Source organism: Petaurus breviceps, unplaced genomic scaffold, assembly GCF_028583685.1.
Source record: "Petaurus breviceps papuanus isolate PSGF00001 unplaced genomic scaffold, PetGlider_PUasm1.0 173, whole genome shotgun sequence".
Lineage (NCBI taxonomy): Eukaryota > Metazoa > Chordata > Mammalia > Diprotodontia > Petauridae > Petaurus > Petaurus breviceps.
Window position 1 is genome coordinate 36,517,128 of NW_027185759.1, and position 25,528 is coordinate 36,542,655.

Below are 25,528 nucleotides of genomic sequence, written 5' to 3' on the forward strand. Positions count from 1 at the left end.
CCCTCCCTCCATCCATCCATCCATCCATCCATCCATCCATCCATCCACCCATCCATCCATCCCTCCATCCATCCCTCTATCTACCTACCTGCCTTTCTACCACTATCCTCTATCTATCTACATATCTATCTCATTATCTCTATTTTATTGCTTTTATCTATATGGAAGGTCATAGCAAAAGGAGCCAGAGCATTCAGTAACTGATTGATTGATTTGTTTAAAACTGATTCTCAACTTTCCTTATTCAGATGGGAAAATAATTCTCAGTAATATCCTTTTTTTTTTTTTGGCTGTGGGGGTGGGAGGAGAGAGACAGCTAGGAGGCATAAATACAGTGTTAGTTGGGAAGTACAGTGGATAGAGTGCCAGACCTGGAGTCAGAAAGACCTGAGTTCAAACCCGACCTCAGATAACTGTGTAATAACCTAACTGTGTGATCCTGAACAAGTCACTTAACACTGCCTCAGTTTCATCATCTGCAAAATGAGCTAGAAAAGGAAATGGCAAGCCACTTTATCATCTTTGCCAAGAAAACAACAAAAAGGGTCAGACACAACTGACAATGACTATTTTTTTAAATCATCTAGGGAAATACTTCAACTTTTCCTCTCCCTTCATGTGTCTAGAAATTTGTCTTTTTGCCTATTAGAAATGTTGGAGGCAGCTAGGTGGTGAAATGAATAGAGCACTGGCCCCTAGAGTCAGAAGAACCTGAGTTCAAATCTCCACCTCACACACTTGACACACTTAGTAGCTGTGTAACCTTGGGCAACTCACTTAACCCCAATTGCATTGCCTCCCCCCCCCCCCAAAAAAAAAAAAAAAGAAATGTTAACATCGTTTTTCCCTTTCCCACGCCATAGGCTATTATTGCCAGTGGCCATAATAAGCTAAGTAAGCAAGTGGAATTGACAAGATACTTTAGCTCTCTGTTTCCTTCTTATTTCTGTGTTTAATTAACTTGTCCTCAGCATAGGGTCTGTAAGTTGTGGCAGCATCCGAATATGTCAGTGAGGTTTTTGCCTAACGCAATCAATGTGCTGCTTTCTATCCCACTGACTGAAGAAGGAAACATGACTGACAGTTTTTACAGTACATTAAATGGGCATTAGGATCAAGTGAATTCCACTAAGACAAGATCTGCTTGCTTAAGAGATTTAGAATTAATCATAATATGTGATGCTGTAAGTGAGTAGGAAGAAATTACTTTCCCCCCACCTCCAAGACATGAGCTCCAGACTGATAATCTAACTTATTAAAAAATTACCCCTGAGAGGTGAGGGACAAGATGAAGACCTATGATATCTCTTTGAATAGCCTTGACCAAAAGTTTAGATTAAACTGGGATCATGATAGGGGTCTGTGGAATTTATTTTGCAATAATTGTAACTATTTTATTCCGAAAGCAAACTAGCAAAAAAAAATAACTGACACGTAGAGGGACAGAATATCTTCAGTTGAGGTCTGTGTGGAGCAGACACTTTCCATCAATCAATTAACAAGCTTTTACTAAGCCCCTAAGGTGAGAGAGGTTGATAAAAAATCATAGGCTTAAAGCTACAAGGGGCTTTTGACATCATTTAATCCTTCATTTTATATCCGGGGAAACTGAGGCAGAGAGCTGTTAAGTTACTTGCCCAAAGTCACAAAAATCACTAAAGAACTTACTAGCTGTGTGACCCTGGGTAAGTCATTTAACCCAAATTGTCTCCCCCCCCAAAAAAAAGAACAGAGTAACCTCTTGAGACCCTTTGTTTCACCCTAAATTCTACACTCCTTTCTAAGGCAACAATGTAAACGATTTTCCTTCACAGATTATGGTTTTTCATAGATTAAAAATATATAAAATATACTTAATATGAAATCCACCTTAATCATTCCTCTAGGCACATGAGATACCATCTGCACATCCCAAGATTTCCACCCCACTGATACCCCTTGAACTTCAAAATATTTGTATTTCCCCTCCTTTTTTTCCCTGCTTGTTCACCAAGCTAGGACTCCCAGGTTTCTGTGAGGTTCAATTTCATTAACTTTAGCAAATATTTATTGAATCCGTAACAGCCGAGGCTCCATGTCTAGGATTAAATGATTTTTAAAATTTTGTGAAACCTCATATCACTTGCTATTGTTTTAGTCTGCACTTGTGAGCTCAACATTGAAGGAATTCCAGAATAGAAACCCTCCACAATGTAGGATGACAAATTCCCTGCATTTTAGCAAGTTCTCTGAGGCACCAAGAGGCTAACTAACTTGCCTGTTTTCCCAAACACTCAATACATGTTAGAGGTGGGACTTGAAGCCAGGATTTTGGGACTCTGAGACTGACTGTCTCTCTGTCACATCATGCTTGTTTTTGTTAGAGATGTATCTGCTATTCAGATGATTTGTAAAGCAGTGGACATATGTACCATTCCCTTCCTCTTCCCCTATTTGAATATCAAAATTTCCCTGACTTCTTGGCCTTTGGCATACTTTGCTGCATCTTTCTCTTTCTTTCTTTCTTTCTTCCTTTCTTTCTTTTTTTCTTCCTTTATTTCTTTCTTCCTTTCCTTCTCTCCTTCCTTCATTCTTTTTCTTTCTTCCTTTCTTCCTTTTTCATTCTTTCTTTTCTTCCTTCATTTCTTTCCTTTTTTCTTCCTTCTTTCTTTCCTCCCTTCCTTTTTTATTTTCTTCTTTCTTCCTTCTTTTTTCCTTTCTTTCCTTCCTTCCTTTCCTTTTTTCCTTCCTTCCTTTCCTTTCTTCCTTTTATTTCTCTCTTTCCTTCCTTTCTTCCTTTCTCTTTCCTTTTTTCCTTCCTTTTTTCTTTCTTTCTTTCTTCCTTTCTTCTTTTCTTCCTTTCTTCCTTCCTTCCTTTCTTTCTTTCTTTCTCTCTTTCTTTCTTTCTTTCCTTCCTTCCTTCCTTCCTTCCTACCTTCCCACCTTCCTTCCTCTTTAGTTTTCTTCTTTCTTTCCTTCTTTTCTTTTATAGCTTTCCTTCCTTTTTCCTACCTCCTTTCTCTTTCTTTTCTTTTTTCTTACTTCAATTTTTCTTCTTTCTCCTTTTCTTTCATTCTTCCTTCTTTTCTTCCTCCCTTTCCTTCTCTCATTCTTCCTTTCTTTCCCTTCTTCCTTCATTTCCTTCATTCTTCCTTCTTTTCCATCTTTCTTCCTTTCTCTCATTCTTCCTTTTATTTTACTTTCTTCTTTCTCCCTCCCTTCCTTCTTTCTTTCCTTCCTTCCTTCCTCATCCTTCTTCCTACCTTCCTTCATATATCTTCTCTTTCTTTCTTTTTACATTTTAAAAGAAAACCTTATTACTTATCAAGTTCAACTTAGAGGTAGAAGAGATCTGTGACATCATTTAGTGAAACCTCACCATTTTAGAGTTAAGGAAATTGAGTACAAAATTTGTTATGGGACTCACCAGAGTCGCACAGGTAGCAAGTAGCAGTCAGGATTTAACTTCCTACTTGGTTTCCACCCAACTCTGCCCTCTAGTATTACTAATCTGCTTTAGACTTCAGCCTTCTCCTGGACCATCACTGATCACTTCTCCAGATCCAGGCTTCCTTTAACCTGATCTTGTGTTCCTACTCTATTAATTGGCCAAAGTCTACTTTTTGTGACCCTCTCCAACCCATATTTTAGGCACAGATCCGTGCAGAAGTCATCAAAGGAAATTGGAGTGCCTGAGGGTTACAGAATTACAGAATATCAAGAAATGAAAAAGACTTCAGAGGCTGAGTAGTCCAAACTGTCCCTGTACAAGAAACTCATTTACAATCCTCCTGAGAATTGAGCGTATGTCCCTTTTGGAAAGACTCTATCATCCATTTGTTCACATACTACATCAAAAGCAGGATATGTAAAAATTGTCTAGTTCCAGTTGTTAAGAAGTTCTCTTTAAATCAGTGAGCATTACTTATCAATTTAAAGTAGAAGTATATTAGCAGATTGTACTATACTGTATGTTACTTTTTTCTAAAGTTATTACTATCACCAAAGTTTGTTTGTTTTAAAAATCATTGGTGTCTGAGCTCTATATGTAGTTTGTTAATACAGTGGATAGAATAAAATGCCTGGAGTCAGGAAGACTCATCTTCCTGAGTTCAAATACAACCTCAGACACTCATTAGCTGTGTGACCCTGGATAAGTCACTTCACTCTGTTTGCCTCAGTTTCCTCATCTGTAAAATAATCTGGAAAAGGAAATGGCAAACCACTTCAGTATCTTTGCCAAGAAAACCCCAAATGAGGTCACCTTTGTGATCAGATATAACTGAAAAAAAGACTGAAATTTGAGCTCTATGGTTATCTGAATTTCACACAAGAAAATCCTTTAATCTATGCCTTTGTCTTATTTTTCCCATGCTTAAAACTGGGGCTGGTAGTTCATCGAGATGCTTGAAAATATAAGTGAATAAAAATAGTGGAAGTGTGTTAAGATTTTATATACAAGCTCCATATAATGGAAGGCAATGGAATTTTTCCCTGAGCTAATCTTATTTAATAAAATGTGCTTTTCCCCTTACTTTTTGCTATAATTTAATCTTAGTGTTCTGTAAAGTCCTGCTTTTAGTGTCTGTTCTCAGCAGTGAACTGTTTGTCAAATTTCCATTAAGCTTAAGGTGAAAAATTAATGAGCCACTCACTTCAGATATTTCAAAACTAATGCTAGTCTATTAGTAATGCCGGGGAAAGTCAAAGCTGTGGGTATGTACAATTAGAGGGTAGAGATCACCATATTTAACTTTTGAAAATTTATTATTTCACATCATTAGCAGGACATTCTAGAGCATCAAGGGAGTACATTTAATGGTCTTTTATCAACAGAGAAATTGATCTAAAAGATCATTTTTATTTATTGAAGTTTGTATTTGATCTAGTTCAAAATATATTATTTTAAAGCAAAATGAGTATTAGTAACACTTTGAGAAGTGTTAACAGGGCCTAAGAGGTGCTGCTGATGAGTGAGCATTATATGTGAGGGATAATCAATGGACTGCTTCCATTCTCCACTGGTATCTTTCTGATGTAGGAAGAAATCAACTAAAGCAATATGCATATATTGTGGAAAAAATGGTCAAATACACAAATATATGTATATATATATGTGTGTGTGTGCATATATAATATACATATGCATACATAGGTGTGTGCATGTGTATATATGTATATATCAAACAGGTAAATATACTTGACCTTTTTTCAATTGATATTGTCCTGCATCATTTCATAGAAAATTAAAGTTGCATAATGATTCAGAGCATTATCTAGGTAGAAATTTCAGGACTGAGTTTTAAAGTAATTTTAGCCAGAAGTTTCAACCTTAATGAAACTACAAATTATAGCGATTCATAAGCATTTACTAAACACCTATTCCAAGGGCTTTTTTTGAGGCTGGGTCTTTCTCTCTCACCTAGGTTGGCAGAGCAGTGGCCACTCACAGAACTGATCCATTAACGATTGGCATGGCAGCTTTGAACTCTTCTATTTATGACTTGGACCTCTTCTTCCCTCCTTAGGCAGCCAGATGGCCCCCTGCTCCCAGAGGCACACCATATTGGGCTTGGATTTAGTATTGATATCTGATTGGTTTTATTCACTTCAGCTTAGGGCTCTTGAGCTCAAATGATCCATCAGCTTCAACCTCCTATGTAGCAAGGGCATTCTAAAGCATCATGACCAGCCATAATAGACTCTGGATATGTATTATATAATTTTTGATTTTTTGTATCTCACATCACTGGCATTTGATTCTCATATGGTTTATACTCTCATTTTTGGTTAATACACATGACAAAATCTAGTTGTCAGAAGTTTGAAATGTTGATCCAAGAGAGAAAAGAAAATCTCTCCAGAGTTGCAAGGAGACCGAGGGACCAGTCTCCCCTCTTAGAATAGGTGAAAATCTGGATTTCAGCCTTGGTTCTCATGCATAATGGTTGTTTGAATTTGTGTAAAAAATCCAAGATGATAGGACCATATACCTTATAAAGCTGGACCTCAGACACCATCTAATCTAAAATGCCCACATTTTACAAATGAAAAAACTGAGGCCTAGGGAGATTAAATCACTTTCCCAAGGTTAAACAAGTACTAAAAGTGGAAGAGTTTTAATCACCTAAGCTCTCTGAGAACTAATTCCTTTATCACAGAAATCAGCATTCATGATTGTGCTACCTTCCTTCTGGAATCGCTGCAGAGAAAGGCCTGTAAAAATCTATATAATTTAAGCTTCTTGGGATCAGGCTTATTTTATTTTATTTTATTTTTAGCTTTTGTATTTCTAGTGTCTGATGCACAGTAAGTACTTATTAAATTGAATTAAATTGAAATGTGTTACTCTGTTACATTGAAATATTTTAATAAGAGCTTAATAAATAAATGCTTATTGAATCGAGCTACTTTTATTCTTCTACAAAGTATGGATCTATTAAAGGTTATGGTACAAATACTTCTCACCCCAACTCAGAAAAAAAATAGGTAGAATTCTTCTTTCTTTGAAGTGACTCTTCCTATTTCTTAGAGAGGGCTGTTTTTTTTTTTTTCTTCAGCAAACTTTAAAATCTAGACACTTAGAATTTTCTCCTGCCTTGTAGTTTACAGGTGATAATTTAGGAGAACACTTTTTTTTTTAGCAATTGGGGTTAATTAACTTGCTCAAGGTTACACAGCCAGTTATTTCTGGGTGTGGTGCTAAGTATCAGAGCCCAGATTCGATCCCAGGTCATCCCAACTCTGGGGCTGGGGCTCTTACTCACTGTACCACCTGGCCGCCCTGGAGAACACTTTTATAATTTCTTTTCTCATTTGTATATAGCCAGTCTTCTGCTGCCTAGATCATAGTCATGCGAAACACCTCACCCCTTATAACTGTGAAATTTAATTGCTCAAAAATTTTAGTAATGTTTACCCCCCAATAGGAGTGCTGGGGAAATATTCTCCTATACCGGAAGAAGCAATGGGCTGCTTGATGCTACATTTCTGAACACACACATGTATGTATGTATGTATGTATGTATGTATGTATACATACACATGTATATTATAAATATAGGAGAGAAGTGGGATATGTGCATTGCATACATATATTTGTACACATATAGACATATATGAATCACATGTGTGTAAATATATATATATGTATATATAAAATCTCTTCTTTTGACTCAGGATACATGCAGAATCCTACCACAAAATCCTTTCTTCCAAAAACATATTTTGGCCTTCTTTTTCCTCTGGACCAGAAATATTCCTGATTTTTTCTTTGTATTTCCCAGCACATGGATCCTTTTGAAGTCAAACCCTGCCCCCAATGTCTCCAAGCTTTGTAATGTTGGTAGGACCCAAAAGACCAGGAAATTGAGTTAGAGATGAGGAGCTGCTGCCCCCTTTCTCTAGCCTGATGGTTTGAGAGAAGAGTCTCATGTCATGGCTGATCCATGCTCAGTAGCCTTGGGACAATGATTTCCTGTGCAGGACCTTTCTGGAACTTTTTGTATTTTCCCTTCCTAAGCATCCCCTCCTATCTTTCCAAATACAGATGGAAGTTCCAGAGAAAGCCGGTCGGACCTCACACGTTTGCTGGTGCAGCCCATCTCTACGGCTCTTGCTGCCAAACTTTTTGCTTTGCCCTTGGAGAGAGAGCAAACTGATACGTGCAGGCCCCTGCAGCCCCCACGTGATGGTAAGCCACCCCTGCTGAGAGATATCAGCATCCTGAGGGTCAGGGAGCTCAAGACCTCTTTTCTAAAGCTAGGCCGACCTAGGAAGGAGAGTCCTTTAGGCTGAAAAGTGGTCTGAAGGGGAAGTCAGAGAAATGGAATCTGGAGCCTGTTTTCTATTGTTCACTAGCTAATGATTCTGGACAGGTCACTTTCCATCCCTGACTCTAGAGTCAGAAGACCTAGGTTCAAACCTTGCCTCTGGTGAGTACCCTTTGTATGACCCTGGACAAGTCTCAGCATGTGTAGGCATCAGACCAGTCGTCTATATAAATACAAGGGTTAGAGCAGAAGATCCCAAGGCCTCTTGTAGCTTCAGACTTATGATCCTATGAGGACTGCTCACTAACAGTCAAGGTCCATGCTATTTCTAAATCTGCCCTCCGTATCATTCTCCTGGCAGTGGCTATTCCCTGGGTCTCTTGGACCGTCTTCTCTTCCTACCCTTTGCTTTTGGTGATTTCATCAACTCTGATGTGTATGTGAATATGTATACACATGTGTATTGTGCAGGTGCACACACTTGAATATTTACACATACATGTATATATACACATATGGCGTGTTGTGTGTGTGTGTGTGTATGCTTGGGTAGATATGCATGTGTATATGTATATGTGGTTGTTGTTGAGTCCTGTCTGACCCTTCCTGACCCTATTTGGAGTTTTCTTGACATTGATCATAGAGTGTGTCATTTCCTTCTCCAGCTCATTTTACAGTTGAGGAAACTGAGGCAAACAGGGTTAAATGACTTACCCAGGGTCACACAGCTAGTAGGTAGGTGTTTGAGGCCAGATTTGAACCCAGGAACATGAGTCTTCCTGATTCTTGGCACTCTAACCACTGCACTATCTAGCTACCATATTCATATGTATATCTATGCATATAGAATATTCACTTGATTACATGCATTTATATGTAGATACATACTGTCTCTCCCTATAGAATGTAAGTTCCTGGAAGGAATTTTTTTTCTTCTTTGTGTTGGTATCCCCAGAATCTAGCACAATAATTGGCCCCAGTAGTTACTTAATATCAGTCCCTGATTGACTGAGGTGATCCTTCAGCCCTGTTCTGTTATTCTATAAAGGACACATCTGGGGAAATGGTGTGGACAAACACCTGATATCTGCCCCAGCTGACAAGGCAGCCCAGCTCTGGGGGCCAGGAGCTGCCCCCAACCCCCCAGCTCTGCAGATTAACCAGCATGGAAGCATTTATAGAAATCTCTTGGTTTCATGGGTCCAGATTCTAGCTTTAGTGGCCCCTCTTCTTTCAGGAATCAGTGGGTAGTAGGGAGTTAGGGAGCTGAGGCATGGAGTCTTTTAGTAGACAGCATTAAAGCCTAATTCCTTCAATTGACTAAAAAATCCCTCTGTCTTTTCTGCATCATCACCCAGGAGATGCTGCTTGAGCCGCAGTGCACTTTGTCAGGCCTTGTTGGCTGAGGAAGCCTAGAAGCGAAGCAGCCCCGCTTCCTGTAATAGTATCAAAGCCACAGCTCTGGGCTTGTTTCTGCCTCAAGCATCAGCATTTGAGTTCTAAAAAGCAACTTTGAAATGCACACACACACACACACACACACACACACACACCACATATTGTTATGTTTACTTCTGTTTGTTGTAAAATGAAGCATGTTTTTCTGTCCAAACCTCGGGGGCACTTCTACTCACGTGTTGTATCTGAACCCTGTGCTCTCTGGAAGACAAGGAAGGCATTAAAGAGAGTGCTTAGAGGAGGCCTGTGAGACAGGGATGGATTTGGGATAGCTCCCTGCTCATGCTCAGACCTTGCAAAGTCATACAGATTATTCCCTCACAAACTCATGATTGATTTGAGCAAAGCACAAAAACACAAATCGTCTGTAAGGCTAAGGCCGAGTGGGGATGGGGGAGACCTTGGGAGTATAGTGGGATGAAAGACCATTTCTCCATTGTTTTTGCATGCTGGTCTGACTCTCTACTGAGGAGACAGAGTGACCCCAAGCTCTGTTTGTTAAAATATATTGGCAGTTTTCACCCTGAATATTCTCCAAGTAGAGAGCTGTTTCTCTTTTCCTACTGGTATTTTCAAGGATGTACAATAATCCATCTCATGCAAAGTCAGAAACTTTTGTCTTTAAGGCTCTTGTGGCTTAGTCGTTTCATCTGGGTGGGGAATATCTGGTGGGACAATAGAAAGAATCGTAGCCACAGGGAAGTTGATTTCAAATCTTGCTTCTACAAGTTACCAGCTGGAAGACTTGGGCCAAGTTATGTTTTGGCAACAGTTTCCTCATCCTTATAATGAGAGCGATGGACCCAATGACCTCAAAGGTTCCTATGGGCTCTACATCAGTATCCTGGAAGTGAGTCCTACTATACCATGGACCTAGGAATAGTGACATGACAATTCCACTGGTTCTAACGGGATCACTTCTAAAGGATTGTCTTCAGTTTTCAGACCTACATTATGAGGAGGGCGACACAGTTCAGAGAAGGGTGACCATAATGTTCCAGGGCCTCGAATTAATTAACAAAAACATTTAATTAAAAAAAATTTAAAAGTACCTACTGTATGTCAGGATGTTATTGAAAATACAAATCCCAAGTCCCTATCCTCAAGGAGTTCATGATCTTATAGGGGTAGTCAACAGTTATAAGGTGTTGGTGGTCAGGGAGAAAAGTTTGTATGGGCAGTCACAGGGGTGTTAAGCAGACCAAAGAAGAGTTATGTAAGGTTCCTACTGTGGTGAGAACAAAAGGTATAAGGAGATAGGTGGGATAGCCAACAATGTGAACTGTACAAAAGTGGAGTAAGTGATCTTCAGTACTAGGGGCTTCTTGTCCTTAGAAATCTTTAAGGAGACTATGACTGACCACTTAGTGGATATGTTACAGTGAAGACTGATTTCCTGTATGGTATCCTCAGAAGGAGGTCCTTTCCAGCTCGAAAATGCTTTCACTCTGTGCTTTCAATAACTGAGTTAGTGATTTGTGTCATTAAATCGAAGGCAGGGCAACTAGATAGGCACATTAGATAGACTGCCAGGCCTGGGGTCAGGAAGAGTCGAGTTCAAATTCAGGCTCAGATGCTTACTAACTGTGTGACACACAGCAAGTCACTTAACCCTGTTTGCCTTAGTTTCCTTATCTGTATAATGAGTAGAAGAAAAAAGAATCTTTGCCAAGAAAATCCCAAACAGGGTCACAAAGAGTTCAACATGACTAAAACAATTTAAAAAAATTTTAAGATAATTTAAAATTCACCAATCATACAATCTTTTAGAAACATTTAAAAAAATTTTAGAGGTGATTCATTTTATAATTTGGGGTTTTCTTGGTGAATGAATTTAAAGTTTTTTCTAAATATAATATATAAATAAATCAAGATATCTATGTGTGAGTATACACACACACATACATACATACACACATATCTTGCCAACAAAGGTCTGTATGGTCACAGCTATATTTTTTCCAGTAGTAACATATGACTTTGAGAGTTGGACTATAAGCAAAGCTAAGCACTGAAAAATTGACACTTTCTAATTACAGTGCTGGAGAAGACTTTTGAAAGCTTCTCAGACAGCAAGTAGATCAAATCAGTCAGTGCTTAACCAATTATTTTTTCAGATTATTCATTGGAAGGACAAATACTAAAGGTGAAAGTTAAATACTTTGGTCACATAATGAAAAGATATGACTCATTGAAAAGGCCCTGATGGGCAGGACTGAAGTCAAAAGGTGAAGAAGATGTCAGAAGATGAGATGGGTATGAACATGAGCTTGGACAGACTTTGGGAGAAAGGGGAAGACAGAAGGGGCCTGGCATGTAAGGTCCATGGAGTCCCAAAGAGTTGTATGTGACTGAATGACTGAGCAGCAAGAACTACACACACACACATATACTAACATAGGCATATTTACGCATATATACCTCTGTGTATTATATGTATGTGTGTGTATACATACATATACAAACTTGGAGAAGAATCATAGAAAAATGGTTTACTCATAAGCTTACAAATATTCAAGTCAAAGCTAGTGTTTTTTCTTGGTGTATTTTGATGTTTGTATATAATTATGTTTTACATAATTTTACATTCTACTACATTAAAAGTACAATAAAATTTGATTTAAAAACTAATTTATGAATTATACTTCAAAATAAAACTTTCACTACAAAATGTAGATGAAATTGTCATCTTTAACTAGTGGGATACAATTTTCTGTGCTGCTGTCCACTCTGGGAATCCAGAAAGCCTGTGCAAATAAATGGACTGCCTGTAATGTTAATGGGATTTAAGATCTTCCCCAGCCATTAATAGGCCTCAGGTAGAGCCCATTAAGAGAAGCTTGCTTAGGGGAGGCTTGCTTATAGGAAGGCTTTCACACCTTTTGCTAATTTATAATTAGGTCATGAGGGTTGTGATACCCTCTGGCTGTAAAAAGGCTATATATATTCTGAGGTTAGCATTTTGTTTTGGGGCTCACTTATAGGAAGAGTGTTCTAGTGATTTGACCAGATGAAACCCTGGGTAGCCATTATGGAGCCCCCCACCCCACCCCAGCTTTGAAAAACCCAGATGTTGGTACTTCTCTCTTTGGTAACTATGTAGGTATTGCCTTGGTCTGACAGTTGGATCTCTTTGTTGATCTGTGGTAATTTCTCAGACAGAAGTCCTGTCTGTTGGTTTTTATTTCTCTGCTTATATTTTCTCTATTTTCTTTGTTTGGATTTTCTCTGAAGGTTAGGGTGCTGATTTTTCCCCTGAATTAATGAATGTAATTAAAAAAGATTGTTGACCCCTCAAACAGCTCTCTTTCCTGGTAAAGAAGCTCTAAGAACCCGTGCTAGCATCCATCCTGTGTATGCCAGTGTCCATCCTACTCGTTTACAGCTTTGTATTCTGAATCAGAGTTATCTAAATCTGGGTGGCACAGTGGATTACTCGGTGAGCCTGAAGTCATGAAAATGTGAGTTGTTTGTCCTTAGATATTTAGCTGCTATGTGGCCCTAACCTTTGTCTGCCTCAGTTTCCTAAATGATAAATTGGCTATAATAATAGCACCTACTTTCACAGAGTTGTTATGAAGATCAAATGAGACCTGGCAGATACTAGGAACTTAATGGATACTTATACCATTTCCCTACAGGAAACAAAAAACAAAGACCTTTATGAAGCTGACTAGACCTAAAGAAAGCAGGGGACGGGCAACAACGATCTGGATAGTTAAGACAGAATTAGGAAAAAGAGAAAGGAAGGAGGGAATGTTAGTGGTGGAAAGGGCAGGAATAAAGCGTCTGGATTGAGTCAGTTTCCTGTATGTGAACTCTATTTGCCTGAGTATATACATCCTCAGTATTCTCCAGTTTTCTCAGTTGATCAATTTGTTAGCAATCTATGTCTATGAAGTTCAATTAAGATGTGTGTGTGTGATAAAAATGATAAAATGATAAAAAGACTGGCCATTTTTAATCCAGCAATGACTACCTGGGTGTAGAAATTAGAAATGGATGAAATGAAAGTTCTGAATGCAAATGATCAGTTCCTCATGAGGGAGAGGTCAGGTTTTCTATTGCTGAAACCTCCTGGTGTTTTTTCATCATCTATGACCAGTTATTGTAAAGTCATTTTATGTATATCTTACCTAAAAGGATATCCAGATGTAGCTTCTTTGTTTTCTTTCTATTCACACTTCAATAAACTCTTAAGCAAGAATTAAATTTTCAGCTATGTAACGCAAGAATAAATTATATCCCTGACCTATTTGAAGGCACTCTGACTTACAGTTCTGTCAGCCTCGTTGGTCTATTGCCACTGCTTTAAAAAAAATCTGCATCTTTTGGCATTACTTGGGCTCAGCTTTTGGAACATCAGATGGATAAATGACTACACATAAATTGACAGGGAGTGATGAGCACAAAACTAATAGAAAAGAAACATTTCAGGAAATATTTAAATTGCCATTAACCAGAAATGTCAGTGCAGAAGAGGATTGGGACTTTTTTTGATAAATGATGAGACTCAACATTCTACACCTAGACAATCCATTGAACTTTAAGACAGATTGAAGTGGTCTTGAAATATGAAAAAAAATAAACACAATTTGGAAACATCTTCACATGTTCCTCTCCACAATTTGTAATTATGAAATACTTTATCCCAATAGAAACTCCATTCCTTTCACCCCTCCTTATGTTTTACTCCTCTAAACTTAGTCTCCATCCTAATCCTCAACCTCGGCACATTCAGTCCTTCCGTGTCTTCTCAGGCAATCACTCTTACTCAGACCTCATCTTCCTCTTAATACACATTGGGCCCTATAATTAACCAGCTTAGCCTGACATGGTATTCTCCTCTCGAGTCTCTTCCCTCCTTGTCTTATGCTGCCCATGCCTTTATAAAACCCAAACCTGGGTTAACCTAAACCATCTACATTTTCCTCTTCTGTTTGTAGGCTGTTGAACTCCACTGATGGAATTCACACAGTCATATCTAGGTTTCATGACAAATTTATCTTTTGTAATTTTAACTGGTCCCTCCCTCTGTACAATAATGCTTGTGTTCTCCTATGAATGGCTATCATACTCTTCACAGTGGCTATTCTAAACTTTCTCTTCTCTCCTCAAGGTATTTATAACATTTCTTCCTCCTCACCCCTACCTTTCTCTCTTCTCTTTTCTTCCTCTTCCTCTTCCTTTGTCTCTGTCTCTCTCTGTCTCTATCTCTCTCTGTCTCTGTCTCTCTGTCTCTGTCTCTCTGTCTCTCTCTCTGTCTCTCTCTCTCTGTCTCTCTGTCTCTCTCTGTCTCTCTGTCTCTCTCTCTGTCTCTCTCTCTGTCTCTCTCTCTCTGTCTCTCTCTGTCTCTCTCTCTGTCTCTCTCTCTGTCTCTGTCTCTCTCTCTGTCTCTCTCTCTGTCTCTCTCTCTCTCTGTCTCTCTCTCTCTCTCTCTCTCTCTCTCTCTCTCTCTCTCTCTCTCTCTCTCTCTCTCTCTCTCTCTCTCTCTCTCTCTCTCTCTCTCTCTCTCTCTCTCTCTCTTTCTCTCTCTCTGTCTGTCTCTCTGTCTCTCTCTCTCTCTCTCTCTGTCTCTCTCTCTCCTCTCCTCTCCTATCTGTTTCTCATGGACATGGGGTAGCTCTGGAAGGTAACTTCCCTTTGACAACTCGTTTTTAAATTGTTCCTGAGGAGGGGTTGTTGTTTTTGTGGGTGGTGGTGGTTTGGTTTTTTTTTCTTTTTCTTTTTAAAAATGTTCCTCCTATCTCTGAGGAAGTTCAGTGTCATTACTAAAAGTAATTAGAGAGACAGAGGAAAGAGTCTGTCCGAGCAAAGAGAACCTGGGTTGAAATGTGGTCCTAAGCTTCATCAACTGTGAACAGAACAAAGTCATGAAGCATCTCCAAGTCTCAGTTTCCTCATATGAAAATTATAAACAATAATAGCATGTATTTATAATATAGGGCTTCTGTGAGGCTCATAGATGAATATGAAGCAATTTGTTAACTTTAAAGCACTATATCAATGTTAGCTTTTAATCGGCCTTATTGCAGCCAATAGAATCTGGTCTCACTTCCTACCTTGAACCTCTATTAGCTTTATGACCATGACCAACTCACCAAGCCTTAGTTTTCTCACATGTACAGTGGGGACAATGTATATAGTACCTGCTTCACATAGTTGGGAAGCTCAAATGAGAATATCTTTACAGTATTCTGTGTTTATTGTCATAAGAGAGAAAAAAATAGAAATGCATTATTTTCTTCACTACAAAATTCCCCAGTGAATTATTTAGGAGTCGGAAATGTAGTGTTCAACACAGACTTTAAATTACCCTTTAGAAGCATTTTCATTTCGTAATATCTTAATGTATTTATCTTCATAATATTGTGTTATTAATTGCTCTCGCTTATTTCTCTGTGGCTGAATTTGAGAACTTTTCATTCTTTCCCATTTAAAGATACATGCAAGGAAGTGTTAAAACTATCAACACAATATAGTGCACTGCATTAAGGAGCCTGGGGTATTTCTCTTAAAGGCAATGTCTTCAGTTAAATGAGATTTCCTCCCTTAAACATTTGCTGTTGTCATACTTCAGAAACAGCAGCTGCAGAACATAGCTCATGAAACATTTCTTTTCATGGCTTTTGGAAAGATCAAGAATAGAGAGAGTTCTTGGGACAGATGAGCTGTTCTCTTAGAGGGATGGCATTTGAGTTGTCACCCTTCTTTAAAAGAAATTAAGTTTTACTTTTTTGTGTACCTGATTGAAGAAACCTCTGAGTATTTGTCACTTGCAAGTGAAAACCTTCATTTGAGACATTTTAAATGGAAGCCTTGTACTTCTGTTGGAACTCATCAGATACAAAGGGCTGTCACTTCCAAATACATTTCTGTTATTTGATATCACCCTGCGCTTAGGAGGTCAAAATTGATCAAGCAACTCGATTGAACTTGTTCAGTTGAATTCTAGTTTGATTTTGAGAAGTTCCAAGAAGTCAAATAGAATTTGAAGGCATGAATTTGAATCCTGGATCTGCTATTAATTAACTACCTGAATGAATGAGACCAGCTAGCTCCCTAATTCATCATTTCCTCATCTCTAAAATAGAAACGATAGAAGCTGTTGTACCTGTATCCCTGACCTGATTGGGAGATCCAAATGAGGCAATACATAGAGAGTGCTTTGCAAACTTTAAGGTGCACTATAAATGCCCGTTATTGTTAATAGATCTCAATCCACAGACCGCTCGAAGGGTAGGAGGCAAGGATCAGTGACTTCAGTTGTGTTCTGTTTGTTTTTCCAATTCATCAAATATTTATTAGTGGAATGGAATGGAATTGAATGAAAAAGCATATTTTAAGTATTTGCTATGTGTCAAACACTGTGCTAGCATGGGGGTACAATGTTAAAAAATAAAAGCAAGGCCGGCTGAGATCTTGTGTTGTTATTGGGGAGAGACATGTATTCAAGGGTTCAGTGACAGGGCAGATGGAAAGGCCTGCGGTTTATTACTACTTTTGTACACAAGTCCAATGAGAAAGACCAGGAGTGCTTAGGGTACAACCACAAGTCAGATGGCAATGCGCAGGGGTCCAAAAAGCATGACAGAAGGACCAATGTCAAAGACTGGTGAACCCTAGGCAGCAATAGTAAGACCCAGTTGATCCCCATATTGCCAGAAGAATATGAGCTGATGACTCCCCTCTCTTCTAATATAGGACATAACATTTCCATATGTATATACACATGTGTATGTGTATGTTTATAGATATAAACATATGTATGTATATTCAGAATATATACAAAATGAATACAACATAGTTTTGCAGAGTATACACCAAGGTTTTAGCATCTTTGAGGGGTTCAGGAAGGGCTCTGTGTAGATGGAAATATTTAATTTGAGTTTTGGAGAAAACTAAGGAATTATAAGAGGTAGGGAGTTGGGGTGTGGTGTTTTCAAGGCTGTAACAGGAAACACCCTAGCAAACCCCAGATGGCTGCTAGCATAGGTTCTTTGATCTGCTTTACTAAAGAAAAGCAACTTTAAAGGGGTCAACAATCTTTAATTAAACATATATATGTATGTATATATATGTGTGTTTATATACATGTAGACACAGACACACACACATATATTTCACTTAATTCAGGGGGAAAACTCAGCATCCTGAACTTCAGAAAATAAAAACAGAAATTACAAGAAGAGCTTCTGTAAGATAAGATTGGAAAGGTATGAAGGAACCAGGTTATGATAAATTTTATATGCCAAATAGAGGGGAAAGTGGCAGAAGGGAACAAGTATCTATTAAGAGTCTACTTTGTACCAGGTGTTGTCCTAGTTGCTTTAGAAATATTATCTCATTTAATACTCACAATACCTCTGGGATTTAGGTTCCATTATCATCCTCAGTTGAGGAAATTGAGGTTAGGTGACTTGTCTAGGATCACACAGCTAGTAAGTATCTGAGGCTGGATTTGAACTCAGGTCTTTCTGATTCTAGGCCCAGAACTCTACCCACTGCCCACATAGTTGCCTGTCAAGGAGTATATATTGGGTCTTGTAATCCCTTCCTGAATAATTTTTTTCTTAACTCTTTCTCTGTTAGAAGTAAATTCTTATCTTTCAGGAGGTGGGCTTTCTTGCTTTCTCTTGGCATCATTAGGATACCAGTGGAACACACACCAACCCATTTTTTCTTCATTCTTCTGTTTCTTTGATTATACTTCTTACCCTGGTTCTCTTTTGTGTTCTTCATTGCTTGCGCACATCCATTGCCCTCCCCCACATTCCCTTCTGAGTGGTTTTCATTCTTCACAGGCTCTGGAGTTCTGTGACTCGTACTTGGTTACAAAAAAGCCACATTCTTTGAACTCTCATATTTCAATTTAATTTTTCCTTTGTGCTCCCTTGTTGCTTTCAGAGCTTAGGACGGAGCTGGCCATGCAAATAGATTCCATCCATGACCCAGCTCTCGATCTGTTCTGATAGCTGGTCCTCTTTCTTCTCAAACACTAAAGTGACTTTCTATTAACCCAAGTCTGATTCGAGGAGGAACAGAGCATCTGGAGAAAGGAGGAATTCCAAAGACATGGTGTGAACTAACATATAAGGATCAGAATCAGAAACAAAACCAGATTGGCTGCTGCACTGTATAATGCCAGCCTTTTTTTTTCCCTCTGTGGCTGAACTAAGGGAGCAGAAATTGACACCTGATTTCCTACCTTTTGACTTTGAAACCCCCTCAGCCCACACAAACACAATAGTTCTCTGAAAAAGAATGGATTTTGGAGGCTTGAAATCATGTTTCACATCCAAAACTGTCATTAAATCTTTCTACTCTTAAGACTGTATAATATTTGACAAATATAGGTTTGGGAGATAATACCTTGAATGAATACACCATGCATATAAATATAATTTTAGTATTTTAAGCTGCTTTAGAAAGTTTCCTGGTTTTTTTTTCCTTTTATCTAGGGTCTCCCTAAAGTGAAGAGAAAAAAGCTACTAAAATACAATATAAATCAGAGAGGGAGAGATTTCTGAGCAACTAAGATATATCAAAGGCCCTAAACTAAAGCTTGTTCATGTTACCCAGAGAGGACACTCACAGAAGAGCCACTCAGACCCTCATTTAGAGCCCATCTATTCTTTTTGTTTTTCCGTTTTTATATACAATTTGTTGAGCACCTTTATCTTATTTCTCAGTCTGTGTCAGATTAGATGCCACAAATTGGTTTGTCAGACAAGGAAGTACTTTTGGTAATAACAACAAGTGACTGCTGCTAGCCTTGGGATGAGGGAGACAGGACATAGAAAAGGTAGAAAAAAGGAGGTATGAGGTGTCTAATCCCTGAGAGGTGAAGGCTTTGGCCTGAGGTCACACAGACAATATCTGTCAGAGTTGGGAATTTAACACAGCCCTTCCTGACTCTGAAGCAGGATCTCTGCCTGCTAAAACTCACTGCTTATTACTAGATTTAGTGAGTTCCATTTTAAATAACAGAAAAATATAATATACTTTATTAATATATGTTGTTTTTTACATCATACTCCGTTTCTAGAGATCACTCTTTTCTCTTCTTCCCACTGGTCTCTCCTAAATACAAACAATCACAACAAACAATAGTTAAATAAAACTCTGAAAGAGCAATGATGACTGATAATAGTCTAATAATGGTCTACAAAAGTGACCAATCACCTCTCTACTGAAAGGAAGGAAGTATATTCTAACATTAGCCATCTGGAACCTAGACTGATGAATCATCGTGCATTGTGTTTGACTTGAGTTCTCTAATTTTTAATGTGACACAAATATATATATATATATATATATATATGTGTGTGTGTGTGTGTGTGTGTGTGTGTGTGTGTTTAAGAAAATGATGTTAAAATAAGTGGTTAAAGTTACCTGAAAAATTAATTATGTGACATACCACGTTCCTTGCTGAACTTTGTTAAATTAGATATTATTACTCATTCATGTTTTGAGTAAAGAAGAACATTTAAATGGAGCAAATTGAAGCAAAGGTAGGAAAATTATATTGAAATTACCCTTTTGATGCATCTTCCTTTATAGAAGTCAGAATCGTCACGATGAAAGTTCAGATGGTCACGGAATACAAGACACTTACAAACGTTGTTGGCTATCTCAAAGGATCTTCATTTCCTGGTGAGTAGAACTAAGCAATGATTAACTGAAATTTTTATAGAGCAACATAGAATTATTGTAAATCCTACATATGCTATAATTGAATAGCCCAACTTGAAAATGATTAGAATCAGATGACTAAAATTTAATGTTTCCTTTTTATGTTTGTTTGTTCTGTGGAATGATGGCTCTTTACCTTGATAATTTTAATGAGCTTGTCATTATACACTTAAAAGACATCGGTTTTAATAATAGCTTTGGAAGACTATCCAGTGAGTTCCATGCTGACTGGCATTTGAACTGTTCACTAGAGTTCATGCTTCTTCAGGGAAAATAATGTCTATGTCGTTTTTAATCTTTGTAATCTCCTACACCCATCACAAAGTCCTGCATATAGTAGATGCTTAATAAATTAAATGAATGTTTGAAAATGCACATATTAAGAATACAAAAGTAAAACGGAGTAAACACAAAACAAGACGGCAAAAGAAATATAATAAAAAGTCATATTTTACAGGGTTGACATGAAGCTGAAATATTTTAATATTGCCTGCTTTGCAAAATTCTATGCATAAGTGCCAGATATTAATATAATAAATGATGTAAATAATAATTCTTTCACAACACATTGTGAAGCAGAATCATGTATTATTTTTTTATTTTTTTTGGAGAGCAATTGGGGTTAAGTGACTTGCGCAAGGTCACACGGCTAGGTTTTTTTGTGTTAAGTGTCTGAGGCAGGATCTAAACCAAGGTCCTCCTGACTCTAGGGCCAGTGCTCTATTCACTGCACCACCTAACTGCCCCATGGCAGAATCATTTATAACTATTTTCGTATGCTTTCTGTATGGTGTAGTTGACAACTTACTTTGAATATTTCTGTTGTCTATTCTGTGTTGGTTAGGTTGGGATCTTACTCAGATTAACAGTGAAGAGTAACTATCCTCATTTGAAACCAATACAGTTGGTCTCCAGGTTCCTAATCTAGAAGAATGAAGATTTCTAAGTCTTAGACAGTCCAGTGATATCATTCTAGGAGATCTATTAAGCTCAGAGGTAATAATGGTCTTTCTGAAATTTACTTACAGTTAAGAAGCTTGAACACCCCTTGAGCCACTGTCCTTAATGAATCAACAATCTTAAACATAAGAAACAAATGGTCCTTGTAATTTTAACTGTTGAATTTGAACCATTTCAATAAAATGATTTTCCATCAGAAGAATCTCTAGCTGAAACATTAGGAGGATTTATTGTCCTTATGGTATTTGTCAGTTACTATTGGAAAAGCAAAGGAGAAAATTATCCTCATTTGGGAGAAGAAAAAAAAAGTTGTTTTCTATTCAAGTCCAATCTTTAAAAAAAATCAAAATAGAAACTGATATAAATCAACATTATAATCAATACTCTGCAGGGCATAAAACTTCATTTTTTTCCCTTCATTAGAAGACTACCATGACCAGTCTCTGTACCCGGGTGTCCTAGTAACATCCTAATGAGGTGACTTTGAACATAAAAGCAAGTCACAAAGTTATATTACAATATTTTTTGATATATAGCTTACCAAAAGTAAGCACAATCTTAAGTCATAAATTTAGAGCACATCTGGAAGATAAAATTAAACATTAAACCCTTCAATGCCATTTACTAATCCAAGGTTTATAGCTGTAGACTTGAACCTCATAGAAAGCTGGCCAAGGAAAATCCTTTTGTTAGTGTAACATGATAAGTGCCTGTCTCCATACATGACAGTACTTTCCCCTCTCTCCCACCAAGAAATTCATAGAAAATTATGCTTAATCTAAAATATGTCAACTGAATTTTCTTAATCATAGCATCAGAGTTTTATAACATCTATGCATCTAATGCATAGCTACAGAGCCAGAAGTGACCTCAGAAGTGATCTATTCAATGACAAATCAATGAACATTTATGAAGTGCCTGTATGTTCCAGGTACCGTGCTAAGAGCCTGGGATACAAAAGAAGGCAAAAGACAGTGCCCGCGCTCAAGGAGCTCACAATTTAATGGATTAATTACTAGTGATAATTAATGATCACCCTGTAGATGAAGAAATCAAGGTCTAGTGAGATAATGGGACTTAAGAATAATGTTTTAAAGTGTTTTTTTTAAGTATAAGATTATAAAGGGATATAAGTAATGCAGGAATGAAATTATATTGAAGTAGCAATCAAAGTATTAAAAATAGAAATTCACAGACCTAATTTTAAGAACCCCTCGTATGGTGGAAAGAGAAATAGATTTGTCTTATTTCCTTGGTTTCAATCTCAGCTCTTCCTCTTACTAATTGTATGATCCTGGGTAAGTCATTTCATCTCCATGAACCTCAATTTCTTCAGCTGTAGGATAAGAGAATTGGCTGGATAGCTTCTGAGGGCTCTTCTAGCTTTAAATCTATGATCTTATGAATTAGCACAAAAGCTTATGAAGTTCTTTCCCGTGGGGTACTTTAGGGTCACTTGGTCAAATAAATATTGCACTGGACTTTGAATCAATGGTAATCAATAAGTGCAAAAGTCAGCCCACCACATTGTAGTTTTATTTGCACCTTCTAATTCTAGGACTGAGGTCAGAAATGTAAGTAAACAGTGTATTCATTAGCCATGAAAAACTATCCAATCAGTTTGATATAAATGTACCAGATAAATTTTGGAGAGTTGGTTGAAATAAATTCAGGATATCAAAGTTCTGTTATTTTTTGGTGTGGGAACTGCCCCTCCATCATGGCAGATTACAATTTATCTATCAGCCATCAGTTTAAGTATTGAATGACTTATACAGTATCAATTAATGGTGGGATTTGAAATCCCACCCTAGATACACCTCTCTGGTATATGCTGAATATACCCTGCTGTGAATTGAAAAAAATGGTTTTAAAATTCTGCAGTTGAATGTCCACTTCTCCCCATTTAGCAAGGAGAAGGGGAGAAAAAGTGAAACCACATTACAAAAACCAATTAACCCTGAGGGGAAAGAAATTTATAAGACAATCCATTTTTATTTGATATTTTTTATTACAATGACCATGTTTCCAAATCTCCATAAAAAGATGACCCATCAGGCACCAGTTAATTAATATTTTATGAACACACAGAGGCTGTTTATAGGCCACCTCCCACGACAATTTTAGAAAATGTTACACAAAGGTTTTCACTGCCACATGTTTGTATGTTTGATTAATGAATGTTTCACAGGACAGTGTGTTATCTCCTAATCCTGGCACCACCACTGAACTAGCCTACCTGCAGCTGAATATACACTGACCGATGCAGAGCAGGAGAAGGGACAAAAAATACTAGGGGTAAACATTGACTCGATTACTGCTCTTCTGCCCAGTAAATTTAGAGTACAAACTGCCAACGAATTTATTCTTGAGGTTTAATTGTAAAACTGTTTCTTCCCCAGACCGGTATGTCATTGTGGGCAGCCACCATCACAGTCCTTATGGTTACAATGGACAGGAATGGGCCAGTGGAACTGCCATCATTACAGCCTTTATCCAGGCCTTGATGTTAAAAGTGAAAAGAGGCTGGCGACCCGATCGGACCATCATCCTTTGCTCATGGGGAGGAACAATATTTGGCAACATTGGCTCCTATGAATGGGCAGAGGTAAGAGAGCAATTTAAGGAGAGTGCTTTGACTAAAATAAATACTATAAAATAATCATGTTGAATTCAAAGAAATTGATGTCTCTTAGGTATCTCGAGATAGACATACCTTTACATTCCATGAAAAATTTCCATATATTCTCCAGGACTTGTGATACCCAAGTCATGGTTCCAATTTTGCCATTAACTTGCTTTGTTACCTTCAACAACTCATGTCCTTGAACCAGATATCATAGTACTTGTCTGTAAAATGAAAAGTGTTACTCTGTTCTCCCTTTTCGCTCTAACATTCTATTGTTCTAGAAGACAAAAACCTTTCTTGTTGGTACGTTTCTTGATCTCTGTCCACTGGCATTTTTAATAAAATTCAAATAATAGGAAGCAGTATGATATGTTAGAGTATTGGATGTTGAGCCTGAGGACCCCGGTTCAAATCCTGATTCTACCACTGACTAATCTATGACCTTGAACTAGTTTGAGCTCCTCATTTGTAAAGTGAGAACATTAGGCTTCCTGGTAAATTCACATGATCCATAAATTTAAAAACCCCAAAGTAATAAAATTAGTACTGAAATGTTTTTTTTTTCCTTTTCTTATTGTTTTTGTTTGCTGCTGTACAACCTTTTGGTGACTTAAAAGCAAAGTGATTAATAAATTATGTTTTAGCTAGATATTTCCCAACAAAAGTCCTGCCTCTGGCATTCACTACCAGTGTGCAAGTCACTTAATCACTATGGGCCTCAGTTTCCTAATCTGTAGAATGAGAGGTTGGACCCAATGAGTCTTTCCATCTATGTCTATGATTCTATGAAAATCCAAGCAGCCTTCCCTGCCAGCCACAAAACATTTCCATGAAAACAGTTAATCAGTTCTTCTTCATGGAATGGTTTTGCCTGGAAGAACAACATATCACTTTCTATTTATGTAGTTTATGCTTTATTCTTCAATTTTAATACTTCAGTACTGATATTATGTGTTGTATTAGCCCTGAGTTTATTTCTTGAGTGTTTATTTTATATTAAAAATGCTGTCTTTTTATTATTATTATTTTCTTTGTATATATTGTGTTTTCTTGGTCCTTCTTCACTTTGGACCACTTTGTATGAGCCTTCCCACATTTCTCTGAATTCTTCATATTTGTTGTTCCTAAGTATGCAACATTTTTGAGAAAAGTATAAATCTTCTAGAAGACACATGTGCTAGCAAAACAAATTTTATTTTTAAAACTCAGTCAGACTGAATCCAGTCTAGATCAGAAATTTTTGTCTAGCTATATTTTATATATATATATATCTATATTTTATAGGTTTTGACAATTACAACTGTTTATAAGAAGTCCATAGATATTAGAAAAAAATATTTATGAGACATTCCTTTGTTTTCTTTTGTTACAATAAGAAGATCATTGACGTTATCAGTTTGAGCATTCTTTGACCTGAGTTCACATCTTACCTGTGATGCATACTGTCTGTGTGATCTCGGGCATAAATCACTAAACGTTTGTGGACCTCAGTTTCTCTATTTGTAAAGTGAATAGAAATGTTAGACTATTCAGCCGTTGAGGTCCTGCCTAATTTTAGGTCTATGGTACTGCAAGCCTTCCACTAATTCCCCTGCTCCAATAGTCTACATGAGGCCCATTGTCTCAATCAAGACAGGCTTAAACTTTGTCAAATTAGAGTGTAGGTTACTTGAGGTCAAAGACTTTTGTCTTTCTCTCCCCAGTGCTTTCCATAGGCTCACAGAAGCTGATTAACCAATGTTTGTTGACTGATTTTTTGATTGATTGATTATCAAACTAATGAGACTTTTTAGATATGAGCCTGAAACTGGACAATAAATTTATCAACTGAAAATAAACTTAGATGTTTGGAAAGACACGAAGGTTAGTCATCAGGTGAATTTCTTTTTCTCTGCAGTAGCTCATGAACATTGCCTGCAGAATGGCACAGTGGATGTATTTAAACAGTGACTTTGGTCAACATGTCATTTCAATTTAGAGGAAAGTAGTATCTCAAAGTTAATAAGGAATATTCTGATTATGGAAATTCATCTAG

The 25,528-nt window shown here is 37.5% G+C and overlaps 1 protein-coding gene across 10 annotated transcripts in view; it reads left to right on the forward strand.

Annotated features, from left to right (window-relative positions):
* Positions 1 to 25,528, forward strand: part of NAALADL2 (N-acetylated alpha-linked acidic dipeptidase like 2) — a 1,484,638-nt gene that overhangs the window by 1,095,228 nt on the left and 363,882 nt on the right. For all 10 annotated transcript variants that reach the window (XM_069083604.1, XM_069083606.1, XM_069083602.1 and 7 more), the window contains 3 exons: positions 7,529 to 7,672; positions 19,773 to 19,865; positions 23,267 to 23,472. In XM_069083604.1, coding sequence (XP_068939705.1) covers positions 7,529 to 7,672; positions 19,773 to 19,865; positions 23,267 to 23,472 — 443 coding nt within the window. The remainder of the gene's footprint in view (positions 1 to 7,528; positions 7,673 to 19,772; positions 19,866 to 23,266; positions 23,473 to 25,528) is intronic.